Source organism: Sturnira hondurensis, unplaced genomic scaffold (assembly GCF_014824575.4).
Source record: "Sturnira hondurensis isolate 20B ecotype Veracruz unplaced genomic scaffold, ASM1482457v3 Scaffold0022707, whole genome shotgun sequence".
Lineage (NCBI taxonomy): Eukaryota > Metazoa > Chordata > Mammalia > Chiroptera > Phyllostomidae > Sturnira > Sturnira hondurensis.
The window spans coordinates 1,582,417-1,610,145 of record NW_028095338.1 but is presented as its reverse complement, the minus strand read 5'-3'; the positions used below and the strand labels follow the sequence as shown (position 1 = coordinate 1,610,145).

Here is a 27,729-nt window from a genome sequence, read left to right as displayed (position 1 = left end):
AGTTGTCGGCTGAGATCTGCGACTTGAAAGGGTAGTCATTTGCAAATGAGGATATTATTAAGTCATTAGTGCTGAATTCTGCACTCAGAACTCAGCATGGATATATACTAAAATTAAAATGCATTTGAGAAGTAAGTTGCAAAGAGAAATACAGCATGGGTTCCACTTTACTGAAGACAAATGGCCGTTTTCAGAAGTAATCGCCTGAATGAGATTTAGATAAATATCAATTACCTTTTAAAAAACTGCTATGTAACTAAATAAATAAATTGCTTAGAATGGGAAATTCCTATTCCTAATGATTCACTTCTAGTCAGAAATCCGTGTTAGTCAAATATGAAAGTACTATGTAAAGTTCATTGGAAAAGCAATGCAAAAGACAAACCTGCAATTATAGAGTAATGTCATGTTGCCAGAAGGCTTAAAAATACCATAAGGGAAAATGAAATTTTAAAGACTTTAGAGAGTTAAATGTATTGTCCTACTTACATTGGCATTTTTTTTCAAGGAATAGGAGCCATTGAGACAGATTTAAACTCAAAGTCAGTGGAAAACAGAATGAAGTTACTTGAAGTCCTTTATTTTATTTGTTTAGTACTTAAAGGGTGAAGACAGACAACAAGCAGAAATCCTGCTGCGTGGGTACAGGACCCCTTCTATATAAAAACAGCAGGGCTCTGCTCGCGTCCACTGAAGTGCCATTCTCACAGTTGCCATATTCTTTGCAGATATTATTGAGCTCCCATAAGGAGCAAACACAAGGCATAATATTGGCGGCTGTAAGGGACACAAAAAGGCTATCTTTGTCATCTGAGCACCTTGTCAAGCCTGGGATGTGTGAACATTACTGTGCCTGGAATCATGGGAGCCTTGGGCCAGACCCTGCCACTAACCAGCCAGCTTACCTTTAATAGTTCCTCTAAATCTAAGACTCACCTATCACTATTACTAAATACTTAGACTGTTTATGTGAAAGTTTTCTTTAAAAGTATTTTTAGTGTGTCAGATTTTCAAATCATTTTACTTTATTTTCATATAATTCATACAATTCCATTTCACTTCAATTTCATATTATATTAAATATGGAATGATTAACCACATATGATAACATGTGTAAGCAACCTTATGACCATGTATGAAGTTGCTCTGTAACCTTATATATAACTGTATAGAATTACATATGTACTTACTACACCTATAGAATGAGAAGTAGAAGAGCAAGCCTGATAAGAGAACTGAGAGTGCAGAGTGGAATGTGTTTTCTAGGCACCATTACTATACGTGTACTATACGTCACGTAGTATGCATGGTGATGAAATATCATTTCACACAGTGAGCCAATGAGTGGATGTCTTGCCCTCATTTTAGAGACTAGAACTCTGAAATCCACTGGGGTTTGGTTACTTGTCCAAAAATTATGCACTTGAAGACTGGAACCACCACTACACCACTTCTCACGGGAATGGTCTGGAGACGAGGCTGAAGAAACGGGATAGGACCAGACCGTATTGAGAGGAAAGGGTGTCGAGGTGTTATGACAGAAAACTTGGGTTTCTGTCATTTAGTCAAAAGGCAACCATTGATTATTTCTGCCCAGAAAAGTAGCATGGTGTAAGCAATGCTTTAAGATCAGTAAGATCTCAGCTTTACACAAGTGGAAATACAATTGCTCATATTAATAACCTGTTTTATCCAACACAGAACAGTGAAGGAAAAGTCCTTATTCTTTTGAGCTAATTTGTTTTGTTCTTTTGTGGCAGGATTTTAATTTTTTTCCTTGAGGACTGACGGCTGTGGGTTATAGTGGACTTCCCAAACTTACATATGCCCGCCATCAGCCCGTGGAGAGGGGTAGATTGCTCTCGCCCTCATGACACGCATAGATCAGGTGAAAGAAGGAGAGGCCATAGCATTGCATCCACTAATTAAAACTAATGTGGGATGAAGATCCCTAGAAAATAGTAAGATCAGCAACAATGAAAAGAGAAAATAGTGCACAGGCAGGAACCTAAACCAGAGACGGTGGTGGCTCATTTCTTTCAAAGGGCTCCAACCTACACCTGCTCAGGAAGACCTAGCCTTTGGTTTGGTCAGGTGGGGAAGGGAGGGTGGCACTGAGGGGATCCACAGAGAGCTGTGGAAGTGACACGACCTCCTAAAGGCATACCTGGGTGAGTGGGGGCATGTTTATGTGCCTTCTCTCACCAGCTGGGCACAGGGCCTGGGAATGGCAATCCTCAGCCACAGCGACAACTAATCACACCTAAGTCGATGTAGTCTTTATGTGCATTTTAAGGCATGTTCGGTCAGATGCCCTGTCCCTTCCCCATCTTTCTTTTTAATTGGTTTGGGATGAAAGTATCATAGGTTCAGGAAGTAATTTAGCAGTCCTGTGCTCTGAGCATACCAGAAAATCCCCTCTGTAAGGGGAGTAGCTTCTACTCCATGAAGCCAGTATTTACTGAGTCCTCCTTTTATGTAAGTACAGGAGTATATATTAAGACAGACACTTCCTGACAGTTGAGGCAAACTGCAATACAGGAATGAAACCATTCCGTATTTTACCAGTTCCGCAGTGCACACTTCTTATATTCTAACTTCTCTGAAGTTGGCCTGGGTCTTGTAGTCATTGGTCAAACAGTAGTCACACAGTGGTCATGACATAGCCGTCACTGTGCACACGCACCCAGCCGGTCGTGGCTGTTTACCCCGTGGTCTCTCTGAGCGATGTGCATGATTTGGAGCCACATGAGTTGGGTTTAATTGCTGTTCACAGTGTCTTCGAAAATATCACTGGGCATCAAAACTAAATGTTACCAGGTAGGAAGGCCCAGAAACAGGACAGTGAAGTATGTATACATTTAAAGTGAGAAAAGAAAATATTCTCTCCTGAAGGACTGTCTGATATTTTCTGTTTTCCCACAAAGCAAAGGCCGTGTCCTTTACAAGACTGAGAAATAATGATGACCGTAATCTGATGAAGCCCATTATGTTTTCTTACCAACGCACGAGCAGAGGATTGCCTGCCGTGCACCAGGCAAGAAGGGCCAACAGCAGAGTCCTGGTGGTAATGCTGGAACGTGGCATCAGAAACAGTGCATCACAAACCTCTCGATTGCATGGACGCTGGTGACTGCGGACAAACACCAGTGACTAGTGTGAAAAAGGGTTCTGATAAGTCAAAGCAATGGAGAGGTTTCAGGATGTATTAACCAATATTTCTCTCACAAAGTATAAAATCAAGGCTTTCGGTGGTAAGAAAACATGCCGTTGTTCAACTGTTTTCATTTAGTAATACCTAAAATACTGGTGTATCTTATAAATGGTGCTGTCTTAAGGTCATTGAAGTTGGTAGTGACAATCACAAAGCATTATGCATTTTAATCCTCAGACAGCCTTGCAAGCTGGAATATTATTATTTCAGTTTTACAGATGAGAACATAAACTAGAACAATATCTTAGAAATTCATAGTGTTAGGAAACTAATACTTAGGTAATGGTGGCTGCCATTTGAGCCAGCTTTCAAGTTGTTTACCCAAAGTAAGTTGTCCTAAGTGAAGAGAATCATTAATCATGAAGAAGATGAAGGGAGGACACGGGAATATGACGAAATAACAATAACAACTTAGTGTTTGACACTTGGCTTAAATATCTCTAGTGTGGGTGAGCTCAACATGCCTGCCATCCCATTGTGAATGGTTTTCTCATTAGAAATGAATCTTTTTTTATATAGTAGACAAGTAGGCTTCCTTATAACTTCCACTCATTTGCCTTTATTCTGCCCTCAAAAACCCAGAAAATAAGCCTGACAGCTCATCTGTTGTACAGAAGCCTCTCAAATTCTCAAGAACAGTTACTGTGTTGCTATTTTGTTTCGTGAACCAGAGAGCCCCAGTTTTTCTTATAAAATGTATTTTCATGACCCAGAATCATGTTGACCATATGCCCTTAGGGTATTCTGTTTTGTTGGTCTGTGTTTAAAAAAATACGGAGTTTTAAAGCAAACTATTGCATTAGGACTTTGAGGAGTGACATGCCGCACATTCAGTCTGCAGTCATCCAAAACTTACAGGACCTTGTCAAAGTAATGAGTTTGAACCCGGGCTCCTCTCATCTTGATTTTGTACAGGATGTTTATGTCACCTCTCAGAGCACATAACCTACCTCTTACCGGAATAGGGCAGGCTGGAAAAGTGTGTGTCCTAACACATCTTCTGTGAAGGATAGTTGGCCATAAGGTTCGGCCACTTGTGCCTGTAGGAAGTCCTCTCTGCATGGCAGAGATGTGGTGGCTGACACCAAGGGCATCCTGGGTAGCATAAGCCTCAGAGGGAGACTGCCTGGGTGTGAATTCACCTCTGCTGCTTACCAGCTCGGGCAAGTTACTTAACCTTCCTCAATTCCATGTCTGGAAAATGATGAGTACTAGGTGTTCCTCTTAAATTGAGGATTCATTGAAGTTCATTTAAAATGCTTAGAAATACTGCATGAGCTTGTGCAGGAAGTGAAAACATTTCTGTGTGTGTGCACACATGTGTGCATGTGTGTGAGTAGATTTCAAATAACTGAATGATAACTCTAGTGTATCCGTTTTCTAGTGCTTTCACAACGAAGTTCCACTAACTGAGCTGCTTCAAACAACAGAAATGTGTTGCCTCACAGTTCTGGAGGCTGGAAGTCTGGAATTAGGGTGTTGGCAGGGCCATACTCTCTTTGGAACCTTTAGGGGAGGATTCTTCCCGGCCTGTTCCTACCTTAGTAGCCTCAGGCCTTCTTTGGCTTGTGGCTGCAAGACTCTTATTTCTGCCTCAATCTTTACAAGGCCTCTGTGTTTCTGTGTGTGTATTTTCTTCCTCTTATAAGGACACCAGTCATATTGGATTAGGGCCCACCCTAATGAAGTGTGACTTCACGTTAACCTGATTATATCTGCAAAGACTATTGCCAAATAAAGTTACATTCATAGTTACCAGTGGTCAGGACTTGAACATATCTTTGGGGGACATAGTTCAACTCATTACTGAGTATCAGAGGGGTTCAAAGCAGAGGAAAGGGATGTCCCAGAAGCAAGCAGAGGATAGCAGTGGGGACATGAGAGATCTGTCTTTTGTGAAAAAGTAATACAGCCCAAACCAAATCTTTGGGCTAATATAGGAGGAAACAAGATTTCAGTTCTCTGTGGGGGAAAATTCGGACCCACACCCGAAAGGTCCTGCAGTACCAAATAGGTTTCCAAGGTATAAACTGTAAACCCAAACTTGTCCCTGCGGATCCTGTTCACTCTTCGAAGTGCCTTTCCTCAAACATGGAACAGAACAACGTCTTAACAGCTTTGAGGTGTTAATGTAGTTTTAACAGCCTTCATAAGCACAGCATTGTAGATTTTGATTGCTTGGACAATTTCCAACAAACAGATCTCGTTTATGCAAGATGCATTTGAATTCTCTGGAGGACAGAGATGTGGTTATTTTCTGGTTGAAACACCTAAGAATTTGCTCTGTAAAACCAAGACGCATGATCTGCTCTCGAGCGCTTTGCTGCTGACTAAGTAAGCATGAGTTTGTTAGGTTTGCGAAGTGCTGGAAGGCACTGTGAACAAAAGGCGCATCGCACACAGTTTCATTATGATTATCTGTGTGTCTGTACGAGTATTTCCAGAGGAAGCAGCCTTGATTTCCTAAATATCATTTTGGGAAATGAGCATTTTGACTGAGTTAGAAGCAATATGCCTGAAATACTGAAAAACTCATCCCTTTCGTATCTCTGTCAGAAAGCCTTTTGTAAATACCATGTTAATGACAACTATGGAAAGAGAAATATGGAAAGTGTACTTAATGTAGAATTTTCTAATCCTTACAGGAATTTGAATCAATTTAAGATTAGATCATCCCCTAAGTGGGTTTTTATGTAGTTGCTTCGTGTCCAGTTTTCCATGCCTTTCTAATACTTGATCCTTGCAGGAAAACTGCCATCTTCACAGACATGAGTCATGGTACTTAAAATGTTTTCACCATACTTTGGACATCATAGGATATAGTAAGAAAGAGTAGAGTCTTGGCATTCACAATTTTTACATTCTGAGACTTGACCTTTCAGAGTGTTCATTACACATGTATTAATTTAGCTCATGCACTAGGCTAGCAGACTCCTCAATGTCTGAATTTCATTTTGACTTTTTTCTTTTTTAAGTATTTGTGTGTATGTTTACCTGTATATCTGTGTGTATATATTTTTTGAAAAAATATGTCCATGCAAAGATAGCCATTTTCATTGGAATCAGGACATGATGAGGTGATGACTTAGTCAGAAAGAAAGGCTTTAGATAAATTAAAGGGTGGAATGTTATATTCTTTGGGGATTTGGGTCTGTAATATAAATTTATTCATCCTAAATTCTGTGGAGATATTAGACAAAGTGAATATTAAACTGTTTCTATGGATTTTCCAGGTCCTGCCAACATTGCTCAAATGAGAACCTAAAACTTTAGCCAAGTCACTAGAGTGGCTACTGTAATGATCTTCAAGGTAAACAAAAGTACAAGAATTTCAGCCTTTTTTGAATGCACAAAATGCTGTTTGTGGTTGCTGGGAATACTCCTTTTGATTACGGCTTTGCGCCACTCCCACTAGCAATGGGGAGTGAGAGCCTGAGCCAGGTCTGGCCAGTCGGTGGACACGGTGATTGATTTAGGGGAAGCAGGGCGCCTGCGGGGAGCATGTCACACGTGTTCCATGGCTCAGCTTTGCTGGTGTTGGTGGATCCACCTCCCATTTCAGCATCCCAGCAGGATGGGATTCGGAGGAGGAGCAGAGTGAGGCGTAGCTGTAGTAGCAGAAAATAAGACCAATGTGCAGAAAGAAGCTGGTATGAGAGTGAAAGTTAGGGGGGTGTCATTTAAGCCCAGATCCATTTTTGTATGAAGCCAGGGCTTATATTTTACTGCATTATATGGGGAAATACTGTGTTTGGTAACCTTCGTTAATTATAAGATTTCCAAAAACCTTGGGAACAGATCTTTCATGTAGCTGAAGACTCTGGCTGGGGTGTCCATTGGTGGCCTGTGGGCTGCATGTGGCTCAAGGGTGGCTGTGAATACAGCCCAACACAAAATTGTAAACGTACTTAAGGTAAAATGAGATTTTTTTGTAATTATGTATTGTAATGTACTTAATGTGTGGCCCAAGACAACTCTTCTTCCAGTGTGATCCAGAGATGCCAAAAGGTTGGACACCCCTGTCTGTGGAGTCTTATACCCTCACACCGGTGTTCAAACAAACGTTAAACTTCTGTGCTGTCTGTAAGGCTGTTATGAATTTTGATTCTCTGTTTTAAGATAAACATTGAAACTCATGCTTCCTTTTAACTACATTATATTTACAAATAGTGGAAAGCATGGTGTGTATCAATTGATAATTTAGAAGCCTGTGAATATTTAGCTGCTTTAATGATGAATTTTAATTAAGGGACTTTATAAATGATGGAAAATTTAAACTGTTCTAATAAAAATATGCTACTCAATATCAAAATAGTAATTTCTATATAATTTATTCATACGTAATTTTTTTCAAATATTTCTACAATCACTTTTTTCTGATTTAGTAGTGCATGTGAAAAGAAACAAGAAAGCAATGTGACCCTGTTTGCACTTTGCTGTTAGGACCATCAACTGGCATTGAAAAAAGAAGGCAGAAAATTAATATAAGATACACTAACCTCTTTATCCAGGCTAATGCCAATGATATTGTAACTTTGGAATATTATTGTGATCATTTATAAAGTTGGGCAGCTCCATTCAAGAGAAGCTGACAAGAGCTGTGGAACGTCCCTTATCTTGAGGTACTAACCTGGGCCAATTACTGCACCATGATCAGATTTAATCTCCACAGTCACTGGCCCTGGTAGCTGCTGTTGTCCTTATTCTCCACATTAGGAACCCTAGGCTGAGAGAGTAGCTACGGTGACCTCCCAGAGGTGAGAGAGACCATTTCCTCTTGCCCGAATCCTTTCCATGGTTCCATTTTGGGTGAAGTTCAGACTTCCTAACTTGGATGATAAAACTCTCATTCTCTGTCCTTTGTTAATTCATCTTTACAGTGTCATCTCTTTCCATTTCTTACCTAGTCTCCAAGTTTATAGATCTTTCACATTTTAAATGTCCCAAGTTGTGTCTTCTGCTATGAGCAAAAGCCCCTGTTCCTGTCCCCACCATTTAGTGATTAACTCCTTTTCAGTCTTTAAGTTTCGGCTTAAGTACCACAGTCTCCAGGTAAGTTCACCAAGTCCACCATGCCCACTGCATTGGTCATTCATGTGTTTAACAAATGCAAGGTCTGTCTGGAAAAAGTCCATCCATTGTTAATATAATGAGAATGGTTTGTGCAGCATGGATGTAACATGGCAGCCAAGGAGAGTGGACTGGAATGTGCATGCAAGAAAAATGATGACCTCACTGTACTAGTCAGTGGGGGCTGTAGACACCATTGAGTGAGCATGTGTACTGTGTGGTCATCACACTCAAAATGACTGAATGAGTAGAGCAGTGAGTCTGCATCAAATTTTGCTTTAAGGTTGAACAGTCCTCTGCAGAAACTATTCAGATGATTCAGAAGGCTGCAGCCATAGGCAACTGGTGATTGGCAGCTTCATCACAGCAACATGCCTGCTCATGCCTCGCGTCTTGTGCAGTGTTTTAGTGAAACATCAAATCGCCCAGGTGGTGTCTGGCTTTTCCCAAAACTAAAATCACCTTTGAAATGGAATCGATTTCAGACCACTGATGAGATTCAGGAAAATACAACAGGGCAGCTGAGAGCAATTGGGAGAAATGTGTGAGGTTCCCCTGTGCCTACTGTGGAGAGGACTGAGGAGTCATTGTCTTATGTACAATGTTTCTTGTATGTTATATCTTTTTCAATAAACGTCTCTGTTTTTCGTATTGCCTGGCTGGATACTTTCTGGACAGACCTTGTCGTATATGGTACCCAGGTACTGTCCTAGGCACTAGGAATATAACAGCAAGCAAAGGAGAAAGAAAATCTCTGCCTTTCTTGCCAGTACATTTAGTTCGGTGTCCCTCTTTACACACTTGCTTCACGAAAGGATCAATTCTGTCTAAGTTGTTCTGTTACGTTTTTAGAGTCTTACCCAATGGGATATTGTAGGAATGTTGCAGGCATTTAATACTTATTGAAGTGGGGCACAAATGAATTACTTCATTTACTGCTTAATTTATAATAGTTGTGTAGGTGTATAAGAGTGTTCTGTCTGGGACCCCTTTATCTTTTCCCACTGTCATCTCCGTGACACTACACCTCATTGTCTCGTGACTGTATTATTGCAGTGGATCTGTGATTGAAAGCAACCTTGCTTTCGACTTTCTGCATCATGGGATTCCCCGTAAAGCCGTCAGACTCATCTTCTCTCATTGCTGGGATTGTTCTCCTTCATAAAACTTTTCATACTGAAGCCCAAATCCCCTTATAATCTAGTGTCGCCTTTCTACTATGATTTATCTCCTGCTCGTTCACATATACCTTTCAGTTGATCATTTTACTTGTTTATTTAGTTTTTGCAGTCCACTTATTCTGGTTCACTGCCACCTCTCTATGCAAAGATCCCTTTCTCATTTTCAGTTCACTGCACATTTCATCAATACTGCAAGTCCCTTCCGTTTGGCTGAGTCTTCTGTAACAGTGTCAGCCCACCTTTATTTTCATCATTACTGATTTCCCTTAAGACTCTGCATCAGTAGGACTCTTGAAGAAGTTTTAAGCAGCAGGATCTATCTAGCCCCCACTCCTAATCCCCCAACACACACATACACAGAGAGAGAGAGAGAGAAAGAAGCCTCACGAGGGCCTCCAAGGCAATAAATAAACAAACAAACAAACAAATAAATAAATGTAGAGCTTATTGTAATGCGATGCTAACTCTTCTCTTGTACCCTGGAGCTCTACAAAACACATTTGAAACCAATGTGTGAGCTCAGTCACACTGGGCTTTGCTTGGTCTCAATATTGGCAAGGGCAGGTCAAAGGTGGTCAGGGTGACTTAGCACTGCTGAGAGGAAAATTACTTATTTATGAAACAGGAGGAAAGGATGATAGTAACCCTGTATTTCTGGCTTCTTACCACTTGCCAGGAAACATCTGTAGGAAACAGAGAACAGAGTTTGGTTTTATTCTTTTCTCTAGTTCTGAGACGTTTGAAATGTTAAGGGGCCTCTAGGCTAGACTCCCCCTGAAATCTTTTTAGTCATCCACATTTCCCACATTGTCCAGAGGCAAGAGTGAGTCCATGGTCAAAGGTCAGTGTATTACTGATGAAAGGTCAAATTAGTAGCAGTTAAGTGTTCAGAAGCCCTATCTTATTTATATGTATTATATCCCATGTATACCTTAAGATTCTTTATGGGATTAGTATTTATATTCCTTTACTATAAAATTATATATTATTCTTTAATTATTCCATAATGATGTAATCTTATCTTTCTACCAGTTTTCAAGAATGAACTTTTTTAAAATTCTAGAACAACCATCGCATAGGAGCTACTTAATAAATACCTGCTAATTAGGACTGAATAAAATATCTTAGTTTATGAAGTTGTCTGTTTTATAGGATTAGTCACAATTTTTCCTCTCTAACATGTGAACTCTCTGTATAAGGTATAAATCATCATAATATAGTTCAGGTGTCCTTTAGGAAGACGTAGTTCAATTTGTGATTAATAACAGATCTCACATTTTAAATGTGTTAAGAACATCAAAATTTTTAATTTAAAATATATTAAAAGGAATTATAGAAGGTGCAAAGAGTTCTGGAAATTTAATGAAGTAGACCTATAAGGAAATGTAACTTGAAATTATATGATTTTATAAAACAAACTTCCCTAAAAAAATCAATTTAATAACTCACCATAGTATGAACATGCTTTTTAATTTTTTTATATTTTGTCAAGGCAAAGGAAAAGAGTTGATTGACAACCCTAATTGGTCTTTTTAGCAATTCAAATTTATAAAACAAACATTCATCATTTTTAATTGATGAAAATTAACCTAAATTTGAAGTTATGATTACTAATGAATCACAAGTTATGATGATTAGCAGCTATATTCTGTTTTCTAAACACCTGAATTAATTTCCCATGATCACCCAGTTTATATGTCATATGTAACATGTTAGGAAAACATGATCTTTGTCTAATTTAATTAGCTATTTGTCAAATGCTGAAGAAACAAAAACATATGACATTATCGTGCCCATTTGGAGGCAGGAACCTATGTAAATGGACAAAAATATACAAAGACTTTATGGATGCTGTGATTGAATCAGTCTAGGTAACTGTGACCCCCTAGTTTTATTCTTAGAAATAAACAAAGTTGATGGTTTCTGTCACTATGAAAATCATTTATCTCCATAAGATAAGTCTTCAATTAAATGAATATTAGCTCTGAAATGGAAATTTGAGGTAACTTATTACAAGTCTTCAAAGTTTTGAATTGATACTCCCTTTGAATAAATAAAACAATCTCGTACCTAAATATAATTTGAAATTTCAAAATAAAAACATTACTAAAAGTAAATGTGAAGTATTTACAATTTGACATATATTTTTAGAAAATTATGTACTCTCCTGCTTCTGTTAGGAAATTTGGCAGATGGTAAACAGGCAATAAAATGAACTGTCCCTAGAAAATATTTATGGGAGACGTAAGCCTTAAACCCATTTTCTTGACTGGTACTCAGAAGTTTCAGAGTGGAGAGGGTAATACTCTCATGACCGGAAGCCAATAATCTTTTACTGTTTTGTGTATGTATGTCCTCTTGAGTATTCCGTAAAATTCTTGAGACCAAGTCTCATGCCTTCCACTTCGTTATTGTCCCAGTATAATTGAACACAAGTAAAAAGTTGTATCTTTGATGTTCTTTATTCATCCTTGTAATCCAGCACATTTAGTAAATGTTTTATTGACTTTTAGAATATGTAAATGAATAAATAACTCTGAAATATCTGCTTATGAAAGATAGATAAGGAAATGATAAATGAAGGAAAACTGGGCAGAATTTAAAAATAACCTTGCTGCCTTTGTTAGAATTATATTCCAGAAAATACTTTTTCATAACTGAATTTTAAATGAATGTGTTCTAACATGTCTGAGTTGTTCATATATGTTTTTAATAGTTGCTCAGTTAGGAATTAACACGTCCATTTCCACATATGCCCCATACAACAAATAAGCTTATTTTTTTTTTACTGAGGAAATGATAGGGTTTAATTCATTTAATCTCTCTTTTTATTACATCATTTAAATATTATTTCATAGAGTACTCGTTAGCTTTGTTCCCCTATCAGGCATAAATATAGCTGAATACTTGAAAGTCAGTGAGAGGTAAAAACCCTTCCTAATATCTCCACTGCCTATAATTGCCACCCAATTAATGACGGATTTGTGGACTTTAGAATTAAATACCATTAACTTGCTTTCCTTGAGTTTAAAAAAGTATTAGAAATAACATAATATTTCAATTGTTAAAATTGGAGGAGTATCATGACAAGAATAAGAGATGATTCACTTTTTTCCTACTTAGAAGATTTTTCTTAACTAAGTTTTCCAGAAATCTAGTCAGAGCCAGCTCTTTAAAAACCCATTTGGTGCTTGCTTCAGCGGCACACACACTGCAGTTGGAACGGTACAGAGGTTAGCGTGGCCCCTGTGCAAGGATGACCCACAGGTTCGTGAAGCGTTCCATATTTTTAGGGAAAAAATCCGTGTGGTGAAATACCTTCTATTTCTTCTATTTATTCTGTCACTTTCAGCTTTCAAACATTACTCTGTACCTTTACACAGCCGTGGAACAGAGCAGTCTTGTCAAGGAGCACTACAAGGATAACTTTAATAAAATGACAATAAAAATGATTTCTTTAAAAAAGAAAATGAGACTACCTGGAAATTTGGCATGATGTTGTTACCCATTGAAAGACTGGAAATGTCACTAAAGTCATTCAGAGATATTTCCAGTCTTAAAAAATGACACTTGTGGAACATGAGACCTCGTTTATTTCATTTTAGCCTCAACAGCTTTCAACGTAAGATAGCATTTGCATAAAAAGTGGAAAAAACACAGCAGCTTTTTGTGTGTCTTATTTAGGACTACACTGATTACAGGAACTTAGGTCATCTGTCTAAATCTGGCAAAGCATTTAGGATGTTTCTTGGGGAGACAACCTCTGGAATACCTGCCACATCACCTATTTCACACTGCGCCTGTGTGTTCTGCTTTCCATAAGCATGTTAAGCTTTTTCTCTCCCTTATATTAGTTCATTTAGTTAACAAAAACTCACCAAAACCAGGTTTATTTCAAAGCCCTCGTAGATGAGGCATCTGCAGCGGCCCACAAAGATGAAGTATCTTGTCCTAGTTATGCAAGTGGCAACATGGCCACAGTCAAAAGGAATGCAGTAAAACAAAGATCGGAGTGTGCCCACAGAAAGGAAGCGGTCGGGAAACGCAAATTGGAGTAGTCCGTGGGCTCCATGGCTAATAAAGCTGATTTCAGGGAGAATGAATAAAATAATGATCAATTAGGAGTCCAGAGCTTGCTAAGTTCAGTCAAAAGGAATACACATACAAACCCCAAAACTAATGTGAAATTGGGAAGTCTCAGTACAGAGTTTGTGTTCTGAACCAGCACACTATGCTGCCATTCCCCAGGGAGGAAATAACACATCCAGGAAAAAGCAAAAAGTCAGACGGAAAGAATACTGTGGCCACAGCTACCAAACATTTTTTTTTAATCCCAGAATACAGGTTTGGAAGGCCCACGATAGAAACTGTAAGGCACAGCTCTTTGGCCCGCAGATCTGGTTACAATACAGTCCGTCCTTCAGGGCCCTGAAGGAAGTTCATGGGCATCTGAAACCTAGAATCAGTATTTCAAAAGGTAAAGAGGACAATTCATTCATTTATAAATAACAATATATAAGTACACAAGTTTTCTAATTTATTTACATTTGGCTGAAATTAAATCAACTCAATGTTTATCCAGTACTTTCAATTGACTGGTGAAGACAATCAAGAGTTTAGTGAACTACTACACAGCGTAAATGAAGCCACATGTCAAATGACCAATAGTTTCCAGGACTGACCAAACTTGGACACATGAACAGAGTGATGACCAAATTTCATTAAATACCGCTGTATTATACATGTACATACTTTTTCTTTATTAATATCACAGCCAAAATCATGACTTAAATAATTCCATGATGTTATGAATTTTTAATAGATAAATGCTTTCTTAAAGTCTGGATTGTTGCTGAAATGGAAAAATAGTGATAGCAGATGGAAAAACATGCATTCTAATTCAATAATTAAGTTCTTCCACTAAGCAAAATCTTGTAAAGCATTCAAGCCATGAAAAGGAAAAAATCTTCAAAAATAATTTCAGTGACAAGAACGCTCATCTTTAGGATAAACAAAAATTAAAGTTTCAGCAACTTAGTTTTCTATTGATTGGAATACACTGTGGATATACCACCGTGTTGTAAATGCTTGATCCTATAAAGTACTTTGAAAACACAGACTAATCTAGTTTTTTTCCATCTGATTTAGAAGTAAACTGAGATTTAGGGGATTCTTAGTTGCTGTGATTATTGTCCCTTCTACCATGGTCTGTTCTTGTTCTTTTAGTTGCCCTGTTACATTTCTCATTGACGCGCGCCAACAGTCTGTCTTTGAAAACAGCATTATAAATATCGATAAGTGCTTGAAATCATGGCTGTTAATCTGCATGATTGCTGTTATTCTTTTGTGATTAATCCCATAGCTTTTTTCCTTGAAATTTGTGTGTAGCAAATTTTTACTTGATTTAAAGACTTTTTGTTATTGTTTGTTACTGACAGACTACAGGTCCCTGGTTAAGAATTTACATTTTGTTTTACAAAGTATTTAACACATTTAACATTTGAAAAGTAATATTCCCTATGGGGATGATATTATTTTGAAGTGCACCTCTTCAGTGAATTATACCCCTGTTATTTTTTCTTGGTTAGTTTACTTTATAGTTGATGAAGATTTCTAGAGATAAGTGAATGCTGTAACAAACTCACTTTTATCTCAATAATTGCCTGATTGCAGATGTTTACACACTCAGCTAATAACCTACATATATTTGTTCTGGCTGGTTTGTACTTGAATCTATCACCCACTAAAGGTTACATAATCCTGGATTATCACCAGCAGGAAACAGATATGTACTTGTGATACCCACTGTGTTTAACCTCTAACAAAACTTCTAAATGCAAGATCTTTCTCTGCAAAATTGCAGATTTTGGAAAAGAAAAAGCTGCGGCAGATAGAGGATTCAAAAACCAAGTGTATAAATTGGACAGGTAATCCCCTCATGGTGAGAATTAGACATAATGATAGTTCCTTAACATTAGAAATTTTATTGTCTTGGGAAAATGTGGCTCTTGGGGAAAAATAATCAGGTTGAAGTAAATGAAGCTGAAAGTAGAGTGGGACTCTAATGGCAAAAATTGCTTGGCGATTCAGTAACGTCTTTTCTAAAAGAAAAATTACAACCTGTTAGATTAATATGAACTGGAAAAACTTGTAGGAGTTATTCTTTTTCATGCAAGTTTTCCAAGATAATAAAAGCCAGTATTTTGGAGGAACTAAAAGTCCTTTATAGAAAAATAAATAGGCAAGAATTAAAAGCACTTGATTTCTAAATCATAATATTGCTATAATTTTGAAATGTTGGTCCATTAAAAATCTATTTTTCACTTGCAGTTTATTGTTTGTTTGGTTTTAACAACCACCCCTCTGTCCCCAGGCATTCTAACTTTTATAAGCTTTCTTTAACCTGAAATTCTATTTCAAAACTTTTGCTTAGGAAGAAACTGACGCAATTATGTTTTTTGATGTATTTCCTTTTTTATAGGCAAGTAAACAGGACCAACGTTTAAGTCCAAGCATTCATTACAATCTATTTTAAGTAGTTTTATATGACAGTATGTATTTTACATTACATTTTAAAAATATGTCTTCTACATATGACAGTTCTATCGGAGTGCTTTAAAAGCCATCAGTTGTATAGCAGTTATACGGGGATTTCATCCTAGTAGGTACAATACTATCTAGTGGTTATAATTCCAATGTAGTAACTTAACTTTCAGTGTGAACTTAGAAGCAACAGAATTCTCTTAGAAATAATTGTTGCAATATAGATGCACTTATTTGCAGCTCCACTGAAGTAATTTGGACATGCATACCTAATTACTCCTATGACACATGCATGGTTGCCATCTGGAACACTGACCCCTTCCCAGGGGAGAGTCGGCGGCATTTCTCGAGTGAGGAAACGTAAGGCAAAGGCTTGGTCCCAGTTGTGGTTATCTTTCCAACTTCCTCCTTCCGCTCCCTGAGATTATTTTTTGAAGGGTCTGTTTGTCCTAAACATGCTGGCCATTATCTTTGGTGCTTAGCAGTGTGCTGGTTTTAGGGACTCTTAGACTTGCTCTGTGACTAATTCATTGTCCAGCCTGTAGATCACAAGGCCTTACTCAGCTCACTACAAAGAGCCCCTTGTTACTGCCCTGGCTGTTTATTGATGTTTCTCTTTGGCAGGACTTCGCTGTAATCTACAGTGAATAAAGTCTTAAACTTGCTTAATGACTCCCTAATTGCTATACTGACCACTAATCTCCAAATAATCCCTTCTTTGTGGTGGGTGGCTTTACACACATACTTGAACCCCCTTGGACTGTGATTTCAAAGCTCAACCATGAGCTCTCCAGCAACGGTGTTAGAAGGAAAGACTGTTCCCTTCCCTAAGAAATAAAGACAAATCCTTTCTGTGTGTTGTTTTCAGTTTTTCTATTTCAATATTCTGTATTTCCCTCAGAAGACATAGATCAAAAGTTGTTGACACCACTCATGTGTGACAGTCATTTCCAAAAACATTTTATCTGATGTAGGCTAGAGTCATCAGGGAAGGGAAGCAATATTAAAAGGCATCTATTCAAAAGTAATTGTTTGCTTAGGTACTACTTAGTAGTTGACTGACCAGGCATACTTTGTTTATTTCCTGCTAGTAGGAGGGAGAAATGTATGAATGTGTAAGCATCACAGGACGTTGGTCACTCTTAGACCATTTGGTTGTCCTGAGGATGTTAGCGTAGCTGCGTTCAAAACTGACACATTGACTCCATTTAGGAGGGAAAAAACTAAGAAGGAAATAATGATAACATTGCCACCTTCTCACCAAAATAGTTTCAGCTACTCTGCACCTACTTCTCACTTGTTCAGTGTAAAAACAACTGGAGGACTTCTCATGGGAAAAATAGCCGTCATGCTGTGGCATGTTAGGTTGCTAATGGATAGGGATCACAGTGTTCCAGGGAGGGAGAAACACCATTTTGTTTTGTTATCTTTGATGTGCCAATTTCACTAAATGCCTTGACTTTGGACATTGCTGATGGAAATATGTACAGCTCTGTTAATAATCTACTAAGGGCATAACATAATATGTTTTAGAATGTGTAGTCAGATGGAAGGCTGTTTCCAAAGAAACTGGGAGTGCTGGTAGACTTCAGTAATGGTCTTTTATTGTGGTTTTATGTTGATGGTTGTAAATTTGTCCTGTGCTGTGAACAGGAAGTCGCTCTCAGGACAGAATTTGGAGAGACAAATGGTTTCCTACAGGCAACGATGTCAGACGAGGCTGCATTTTATCTCCCTATTTGTTTAATCTGTTTGCAGAACATAATCTTGTGGAAAGCTGGGCTAGACTCAAGGGAAAGAGGAGTGAAAATTAGTGAAAGAAATAGCAATAACTTAAGATATGCAGAGGACACCATCCTATGGGAAGAAAGTAGCACTGATTTGAAATGACCTCTGATCAAAGTGAAAGAAGAAAGTCTCAAAACAGGACTGCATTTAAACATCTAGAAGACGAAACTCATGACTGCAAAAAATACACACCACTTTAACAAAGAGAATGAAAACATTGAAGTTGTTAAAGATTTTGCCTAACTTGTTTCAGTCATCGACTCAGACGCAGGCTGCTGCCAATAAATCAGGAGAAGGCTGCGACGTGGAAGCGCAACAATGGGGTAATTAGGAAAGAGTGCCAAGAGCAAAGACGTGTCATTGGAGACCAAGGCTAAGGTCATCCACACTCTCACATTCCCGTTTATTCAGTACTATGTAAGGATGCAAGAGTTGGACAGTGAAGAAGGCTGATAGGAAAAAATGGGTTCATTTGAAATACGATTTTGGAGGAGAGCTCTCAGGATATCCTGGACAACCAGAAAGAAAAACAAACCAGTCCTAGAGCAAAGTGGCAAAACTGAAGCTGTCCTCCTTCAATACATCATGAAAAGGCAAGATTCTTTGGAAAAGACAGTAATGTTACCAAAAATATTAATAGAAGGGAGCGGGAGAAGAAGAAGAGCAAATGTGAGATGCATTGTCTCCATACAAGAAGCCATAGGCACTGAGCAGGGCTTTTGAGGACAGGACGTCACTCCTTCATAGAGTAGCAGGAGTCAGAGTCCACTCAACAACGTGTAACAACAACGGGGACCACTTTTTTTTATTTTATTTATTTATCTTTAGAGGGGAAGGGAAGGAGAGAAGGAGAGAAATATCAATGTATGGTTGCCTCTCATGAGTCCCCTGCTGGGAACTGGCCTGCAATCCAGGCATGTGCCCTGACTGGGAATCGAACCACGATTGTGTGGTTCGCAGGCCCGCGCTCAATCCACTGAGCTACACCAGCCAGGGCAAGGGGACCACTTTTATTACCTACATGTGGTTCTATGTTTGGGGTGCTTTTTGAACATCGTAGTTCTATCATTGCTGACCCCCAGTTGGGTACCCCACCAGCAGCAGTATTCCATTGGAAAGGAAATGCAAATAATGGGAAGCTAGGGGAGTGCCGGAAGTAGGGGTGTATGTCTGTGAAGGATGAGCTTGCCTTGCCTTGAAGGTATAAAATAACTTGTCAAAGCCTGGATGTTCTAGAAGTGCTGTTAAAACCAGGTGGCAATGAAGATGAAAGGACTAGTCTTATGGGGAATTGGATGCTGGGAGTGACCAAGCGGATGGCTTGCCTGATTAAGCAGCATTTGCTGTGCTGTACTTCTCTGTGGGTACCAGAGGATGCAGGGTGGGGGCTGTGGCATCACATAGAGCTAGCCATTTATCAGTAATAATGAGGTGGTTCTTATTATTGGGTTGGCCAAAAAGTTTATTCATTTTTTTTCTTTAAAATAAAAGACACATTTTTCATTTTCACAAGTAACTTTATTGATTTGGACATTTCAAGTATGTTTGCTATCTCCTGCATGGTAAAATGTTGATTGTTCTCAATTAATGTCTCAATTCGATCTCTGCCAACTTCAACTGATCTACCCAACTGTTGAGCGTCGTCCAGTGAGGAATCTCCAGCATGAAACTTTGCAAAACACTTTTGACAAGTTCCATTAAGTCACAGCATCTTTTCCATACACTGCACAAATTTTTTTTATATTTCAGTTACATTTTTACCTTTCATGAAATACTAAAGCATAATGACAAAAATGTTGCCTGTTTCTTCCATCTTCAATATTAAAATGGCTACACAAAAATTCACCAGTTTTGATAAGTTTTTTTAAATGCACACTGATACAACATCTGTCACAATGCAATCTAACAAAATTGTTTTAAATGAAATTGAAAACAACTAAGCACTACTAGAGCCATCTTATGGGGGGGAAAACAAATGGACTTTTTGGCCAACCCATAGGCTCCAGGAACTCTTCTAAGCCGATTATAATATTAACACATTTAATTCTCAGTAGCTCCTTAAGGTAAGGTACTAATCACTGGTATATTCATTTTGTGGACCTCTTAGTGTTCAAGAAACAGCCACATCATAGTCATCATTTAATCACAAAACTTTTAAAATATTAAATATCTATACATATATAAAACATAAAATAGCAAAAATATCATAACATGGTGTTTGACAGCAAAAGCTTTGAATTAGGCATGTCTGAATATAAACCCTGGATCATCTCTGTTTAACACTGACCTTGCCTAGCCTCTCTTAGCCACACTGTTTTCTTCTCCACATAATGGAGATAATATTTTTTAGGGTTTCCAAAGGAGTTAAGTTAAATAATAAGTACTAAATAAGTGGGTTTTGAAGAGATGACAGCTTGAGAATTTTGGTTTGACAGAGAAGGTGAGAGGTGAAGGTAATAAATAAAAATTCCTAGTGATTTTTTCTATTCTATTTTACAGGATTTTTTCCCATTCATGATTTTTTTTAAGATCTAATATTAAAGTTCATTTTATAAAAAGTGCTTCTTTATAATTTTTAAAGATTTTATTAGTTTTAGAGGAAAAGAAAAGGAGAAAGAGAGGAACAGAAACATCAGTGGGTGGTTGCCTCTCATGCACCCCCTGCTGGGGGCCTGGTCTGCAACTCAGGCATGTGCTCCAGCTGGGAATCTAACCAGCAACCCTGTGGTTTGCAGGTACACACTCAGTTCACTGAGCCACTCCAGCCAGGGCTATAATTTAAATTTAATTGAATTCTTTTCTTTCTCAGTGGTACATAGTACAGTGATGGCAAAAGGAAGTTGATAGTTGTATGTGAACAGAGTTTATTCTTATATTATTATATATTATTATATGTATTGTTTTCCATACAGACACCTGCAAACCTACTTTTGCCCACCCTTGTATAATGATGTGTTTTATAACCGGTGACATTTTAGATTCAATGAGCTATAGTTTGTATGATACATATCAACAGTTCTTTTTTCTTCAGTAGGCGATAATATGTAGTAGTTCTACATTCAGGCTTTATTTGCATATAGATTATGTCAAATTTCTGAACCATTCTTTGCCTCATCTCTTATCTACAAAAGGAAATATCTATTGTGCAACATTGTTAGTATTAAGTTAGTAAGTGTGTATACATTTCTTAGCACAGTGTCTGATGCAGAATGGTTAAGCATAATAATAAAGGCCATTATTGTTATTATCTTTATTTTTCCAGTAAATCTGTAAATTTGTAGGCCTGGCTGCTAGAGCCAGGTCTACCACTAAATAACTTTGGAATCTTTGTCTTATCTTCCTGCTTTGCAAAGTAATGCTTTAGTTAAGATGACCTCTGAATTTCTTATGGCTCTAAAATCTTGTAATTTTATTATCTTATGCAAGTCTTAAAATAATGGGACCATAAAATTAATTTCTGTGTTTCTTTCAGTTTGTGGGGACATCCATGGACAATTCTTTGACTTGATGAAGCTCTTTGAAGTGGGGGGATCTCCTGCCAACACTCGCTACCTCTTCTTAGGGGACTATGTTGACAGAGGATACTTCAGTATCGAAGTAAGTGCACATCACCTCTTTTTGGCTGCGCAATAATGGATCAACAGTATCTTAGTAAAATAGAAGTGGTAAATATCATTGCCTTAAGGGAATCCCTAGTTGTAACAGTGCGCTTGAATACACTTAATTCATGGGATTTACATATCCTATATTCAGTTGATTCACATACGCTGTTTTAATATGTAGAGATGCCAGGGAAATGGCTAAAAGTAAGATTTTGGCTTTTATGCCTTTTATATATTTGCAACTTTGCAAAAATCACATCATATTCACATTACAAAATTCTGTTCCCTGTTGAGAAAACTAATTAAAATTGCTTAAATATGCAGGAATGTGCTTGCATGGTTATGCCTATAATTATGAGAAAATAAGCAATTTTTGGCACTTGATAGTCAAGTGCAAGTGTTTCTCTGTGTCTGCACTCATGTGTGTAAATATGTGTGAGGACACTTACAAGTGCTGTGTTTTGTCTTTGGCATCTGTCCTCTAACTGGAGTAATTTGTTAAGCTCATTAATTGAAACAAAGCAGGTAACCCTTGAGTAGAGGTTCCGCCTCAGCCTCCCATCTGCTTGAGGTAGGTAGAAATTACATTCAAAATAAAGGCGAACATCTTTTTTTAGTCAGATGTTTGTTCTTCCTGTTGCTTAACATGGTGTCATACATAGAAAGTGTTCATTAAAATGTATTAAAAGAAATGTTTGAACCAGAAATAAGTTTTAAAGAAACAGTTTATGCTATAGTAGCTGATAATAAGTATTCTCAGAAAAAAAGCATTAAAAAGAAAAACAATTTTTCGTATTTAAAGATAGAATTCAAATTCACATAAGCTCACACCAGTGTCAGGTATTTATAATAGTCATAAAAGACAGCATCTGGGTTTTTTAATTTTCATTGTAATTTATTTGCTAAAGGAATAGCTTAATATTAGAATTATATAACTCATAAGCAGCTTTTGTTTTTAAAAATATACTATATTTTTGCTTACTCAGTTTACTTCATCTCATTGACTACATATATATATTTCCCCCAATAGATTAATCCTTTCTTCATTGAAGGACCACATATTTATTCACGATGATGAGGGACGGAGGGGTGGTGTTGGTATATAAATCCAAAAGGAGAAAGAACGTTTTTGGAATGTCATCCATTTGGTAAAAACACATGTTATCAAGCACATACAGTGTGTGTGCAGTATGATGGGGACTGTAGAGAATTTGAAGAAATGCATATCCTTTCTCTGTAGAAAACTAAATCTATATAGGAAAATGTAACTATAAAAAGCTCTATAGAATTGAAAGCCTAGAACAGGTAGTCATCTGGGATTCAATTATTGTTTAACCTGATTATTAAAAATTTGTGATAAAAGAGGAACAGAAAATAATCACCATTGGAATGTAGAAAAGCAGGAGACTGTTGAGAGTTTACCCATGGCTAGAGAAGACTAAGTCAAAGAACAAGGAAGATTTAGCCAGGAGGGAAATCAAAGTGAGAAAGGTAGAGGAAAACTTCATAAACCTCACAAATCTCATTCGTAGGCTAACTTGACCAGGTTGGCAGGGAAGTGTGACTGAGCACAAATTTTTAAGACCTTTGTGTTGCATTAGGGCTAATATTTGCCAAGAGTAAGAAAAAAAGCCTACAAAATGATGGTTTGAGCAAGATAGAAGTTTATTTCTCCCTCCACTAAACACCCATAGCCTGGCCAGTGTGGTAAGCATTGCCTGGGCCCAGACCTGTCTGCCCCCTTGCTCTGAAGTGGGTAGTCTCGTTCCAGAGGCTGCCTCGTGACCCAAGACTGCTACCCCAGCTCCAGCCACCATGTCCCCGCATTACATTCAGGTAGAAGGAAAAGGGGAAAGAGAAGGCCAGATCCTCTCATTAAAGGATGTTCCCCAGAAGTGACACATTACTTCAGCGTGGGCCAGATTTGCTGATAATGACCAAAGGCGGTTTCACTGTGTAGCCAGACTTGAGAAGGAGCGCAGAGGCAGGAACCAGCAATGGGAGATGACAGTTTCTGCTGCTTCCCTTAAAGTAGGGTTGTGTGAATATTTCTAAAATTATTTTAGTAACTCTAAAATCTGTCTTATTTATTTAACATGTATATGCTCCTCTGAAAGATCCTGAGAAGGAAGGAATGAAGTTGGCAATCTTCTTTCCTTGAAGCTCATTTTTGAAGCAAGGGGTACCCAAGACTGTCCTGTTGGGAGGGATTATTTTTATTAACCAAATGATGGAATATGATGGTGGAAATTTTTTTAATATCATAATATTTATGATTTTTAGCAACTTAATTTGTTATCTTTTTACCTAATGAAAGACAACAACACTATTCCTTATTTATTTAGTAATAAAGATAAAGTACTAAATGGATTAGACGGACTTCATTACCTCATCTAGTTCAGTTGTGGATAATATTTCTTAATCTTACTGGTCTTTACTTACCTTTTATTTTTTTACTTGAAGAGTTCAGGCTTCTGAATCTCTGGCCTCAAATCACTTGAAATTTCCTGAACTCCTCCCCCTGATTAGAGCTTTTTTAGAACTCTGTTAGAATTGTTTCTTTAAAGAAGTTCAGAAGCAGAAATCACTAACTTGTTTCTCAGCAGATTTTTTTAGCATACAATTAATCTACATATTTAAACTATGAAGATTGTGATTATTTTGTGTAATGCGCATCTTTTAAATTCAAGCAAAGAATCAAAGAATGAAACCAAATGTTGGCCACATCAAATGTAGGCATCATGGGACATTTAAAAGTTCTGAGATGCTCATGTTGCAGTTCAGAGTTCCCACCATCAAAATGATCTCTTTAATTAAACTGCAAAAGTCTGATAGTATAGCCCAGGGACTTGCCACATGCATACAGAAATGACAAAAGTGCCATGTGTGAAAAAGGATTTATTTTGACCTTTGAGGGACTTTGGGATTTCTCGGTGAGATTGTCATTTTCAAAGCAGAACGGACATGTATTTAAAATATACTTACTGAGAATACTTCAGGGCTTTTTATTGTGGATTAAGCAAGCTGACCTTGTTTGCATGCTGTAAATGCTATTATTTGCAAGGTACAAATGATTTCATGTTTCCCTTATAGCTCTACAAGGAACATGTAAATGTTTCCCTTGCATGTGTGCAGAAGCCTAGGCCAAGGAGAATCATGCACATAGTAAACGGCAGTGCTGGGATTCAAAGTCCATGTGTCCTTTGTGCTGCACCCCACACCCTGGCCATGCCTTCACTGAAAGAACCACAAAAAAAGGGGCACATCAGGAACACACCCTCACAGTCACTCACACGTGTGCAAACGTGTACACAGCCCTCTTCCCACAGATACAGTCTGAAGGTCACAGCATTCAATATAAAACATTTTCTTCGAGGACAGTGCTGTTGGTTTAACAAAAATCCTAAAACAAGAGCTCAGTTTCTCAGCATGTACTACCCTAACAGGTTTGAAAAAGTTCTTCATTCATCTGAGTAATCCAGGGCACCACTGCAGGTATTTTCCTTTGGCTCTCCTCTGGGCAAAGAAGGGCACTCACGTTTAATTTTTACCAAATCAGCTTTGAACAGTGGGTTCAGATTTCATACAGGCTCTGCCGGGTAATATTTACAGGCACTAGGTAATGTGCTCCGGGCAGCACATAGAGCTCACTTTATGTACTCTCTCCATGCCTCTCCCCTGATCTTCTTTTCTTGCCAAGATCAGAAACCATTCCCCACAAAGTTAGCCCAAATAAAACAAGCAAGCTTTTGAGTAGTGATGAAAGAGGTAATTTTGTTTTGAGTAATAATTTGTCTCACACCAAATACCATCCTCTTTCTGATGATTGCATTATGCTACCTAATGTCTTTGATCAGGCATATGTGTGTATATAGGTCTGTGTCTGAGTGTGTTTCTCTGGGAAAGCAGGGAAAAACAGAACTACAAACAGAAGCATGCACAGCTGTTTCCTTCTATTCACTTCCTCAGGCTCCCTTTCTAGCCATTGGGCCTGGCATTGCCTCGAGCTTAACAGCAAGCTGCCCCTGCCCCAACGCACCCTGTACTTATGTCCAGATCTCAGCCCAAGCCTCAAACATTTAAGCACAAAGAGTTCTGTTTATTAGCTGTGAATTCATAGACTAGAATGAATACAGCAAATCAAACAGTGTTCCACGCGTCTGCCTGAGAATAACAAGCAAATAATACAGTAAGCAGTGTTAGGCGGCAGAGTGATGCCGCAGACACAGGGAAGAAAGTGTCTGGCTGCCCCCCTGCAGCTGCTTGTCCGTTTAGGGCACTGCTTCTCCACACGCTTGTGGGATCCGGTGAACCACGTCTTGGAGGAACTGCATTTGACCTTGCTGGAGTTCGGATCGTTTACCAGCCGATACACATCCTTCACTTAATTGTGTGATGATTGAGAGGTGGCATTTTTTACTGAAATGTGTCACAGCACAGATAGTTATTTTAGAGAACTGGCTGATGCATGTTTGAAGCCATATATATATGTATTTTAGTCACTTGCTTCCTTTTTTACATTCTTCTTTAGTCCCTCATGCAAGTTTTCAAGAATACTAATCATTAAAAAGCTGAATTGCCAATTAAACGAATAAAGAAAATTATATCCTTAGTGTTGCTTCATAGAGGAAGGCAGATACATTAAATAGAAGAAGACTGTCTTTATGATGAAAATTAATAAAAATGTAGAGTTTGCTCAGCCTCTCTGTTGAGTGACTCAGACTACTTCTAAGTTGTAAATATTTGTTTAATTATTTAGAGTAAGACTGGACAGGCAATCAAGGTCCAGGTGACAGTGATTAATGCAGCAAATTTACATCTCACATTCAGCAAGGCCAAAGTAATGCGCCTCTGTTCCTACCTTCACCATTTAATTCAGGGAAAATTTTGCTGTCATCTGATACCACATAGATGAAAACACCCAATTATTTAGCTGATTTGTATTTCATTGCCTATTGATTGTGAAAATTTTTACAAGAGACTTTCCTCTTTAAAAATTATATCAGGTTATGGTTTTGTTTAAAATCTCTGGCTCGCTAGAACGTTAGAACTTGAGATGGCAGAGTAGTTGCCAGCAGGACAGTGTTGTGCTTGGCAGCCCTCTCCCACCAGATGTGGAGGGTGAAGGCTGGCAGGTCTCCACTCTCCCATCCACCCTGCCCTCGCATTTACCACGCCACTTCTTCCATATTGGCTACATTTGTGGTTTTAGTTAGTGTTTGGGAAGATATTTTATTCTTGCCACAGGGGAGAAGGAAATAAAATGTGAAAACAAGATTCCAAGATTTTGAAAATTTTCCTTCCTTCCTCCCTCCCTCCCCCCTCCCTTCCTTCCTCCTTTTCTTCCTTCCTTTTTCTTCTTTCTTTCTCTCTCTCCCCTTCTCGTTTTTCTTTCCTTCCTTTCTTCTTCTTTACCTCCCTCCCTCTGTCTTTTCCTCCGTCCTCCCCTCTCATCCTCCCTCCCTCCCTTTCTGATCTCTGTGTGTCTGTCTTCCTTCTCATTTATAAATTTACAGCAAAAGCTAATATTTCCTAAACTTCTGTATACTCAGTATTTCATATCCATTAAATAATGAGGGCCATTCACTGTGTATTGAATCACTTAAAAAGTAAATAAGTATGATAGAATATTATAGACTATTTCTGTATCACTCTGTGAGGTTTCAGTTATGGAAGAGGCCCAGTAATTAAGACGAAAGGTCGTAAAGCCACATGCGAATATCAAAACAGGCTCTGTAACAGATGGCGAAAAGGAAAATATGGTCCTAGAATATGATTCCTCTAGTAGTATTTGAATGGGATAAAAAATTACGTTTTAGATTTTAGTTGGGGAGATGATAGCTTTGCTTTAAAATAAATTGTTACTGGCAAAACTAATCTAAATAGTTTGATCTTGTGATTACATTTCCAAAAGAATTGATGCTGGGGAGTATAAGAGAGACTTCTTCTGTATGTTGAAATGTAAGTGGGTCTAGGTAGTAGTTGCGTGGGAGTGTACATACCTAAACATTGAAAATACATAAACTTCATTGCATATAAATTGTACTTTAGTAAAAACAAAAGATAAAGTCAAGGAACATCTAGAAAAGACCCATGGACAAAGGGGTGAGGATTGAATGGAGGGGAAGGTAGGGCAGGGGAGAGAAATGAGGGAAAATTGGGGTCAAGTGTAGTTGAACAACAATAAAGGAAAAGCTTCCTAAAAGGTAACTACAATATAGCCAAAACATATATTCTTTCCCTCAACATAGAAATAGCAATTTCAACAAGTAGATATTCAATATAATTTTTAAAGACTTTACAACATGATCGTTTCTACTTCAAAGTAGAC

At 38.1% G+C, this 27,729-nt stretch overlaps 1 protein-coding gene and 1 non-coding gene across 3 annotated transcripts in view; both read left to right on the top strand.

The window, feature by feature from the left end:
• Positions 1-27,729, top strand: part of PPP3CA (protein phosphatase 3 catalytic subunit alpha) — a 306,638-nt gene that overhangs the window by 203,897 nt on the left and 75,012 nt on the right. For both annotated transcript variants that reach the window (XM_037036241.1, XM_037036242.1), the window contains exon 3: positions 21,269-21,393. In XM_037036241.1, coding sequence (XP_036892136.1) covers positions 21,269-21,393 — 125 coding nt within the window. The remainder of the gene's footprint in view (positions 1-21,268; positions 21,394-27,729) is intronic.
• On the top strand, positions 12,653-12,756 carry LOC118979973 (U6 spliceosomal RNA). Its single transcript, XR_005065027.1, has one exon. It is a non-coding gene; the product is annotated as a U6 spliceosomal RNA (small nuclear RNA).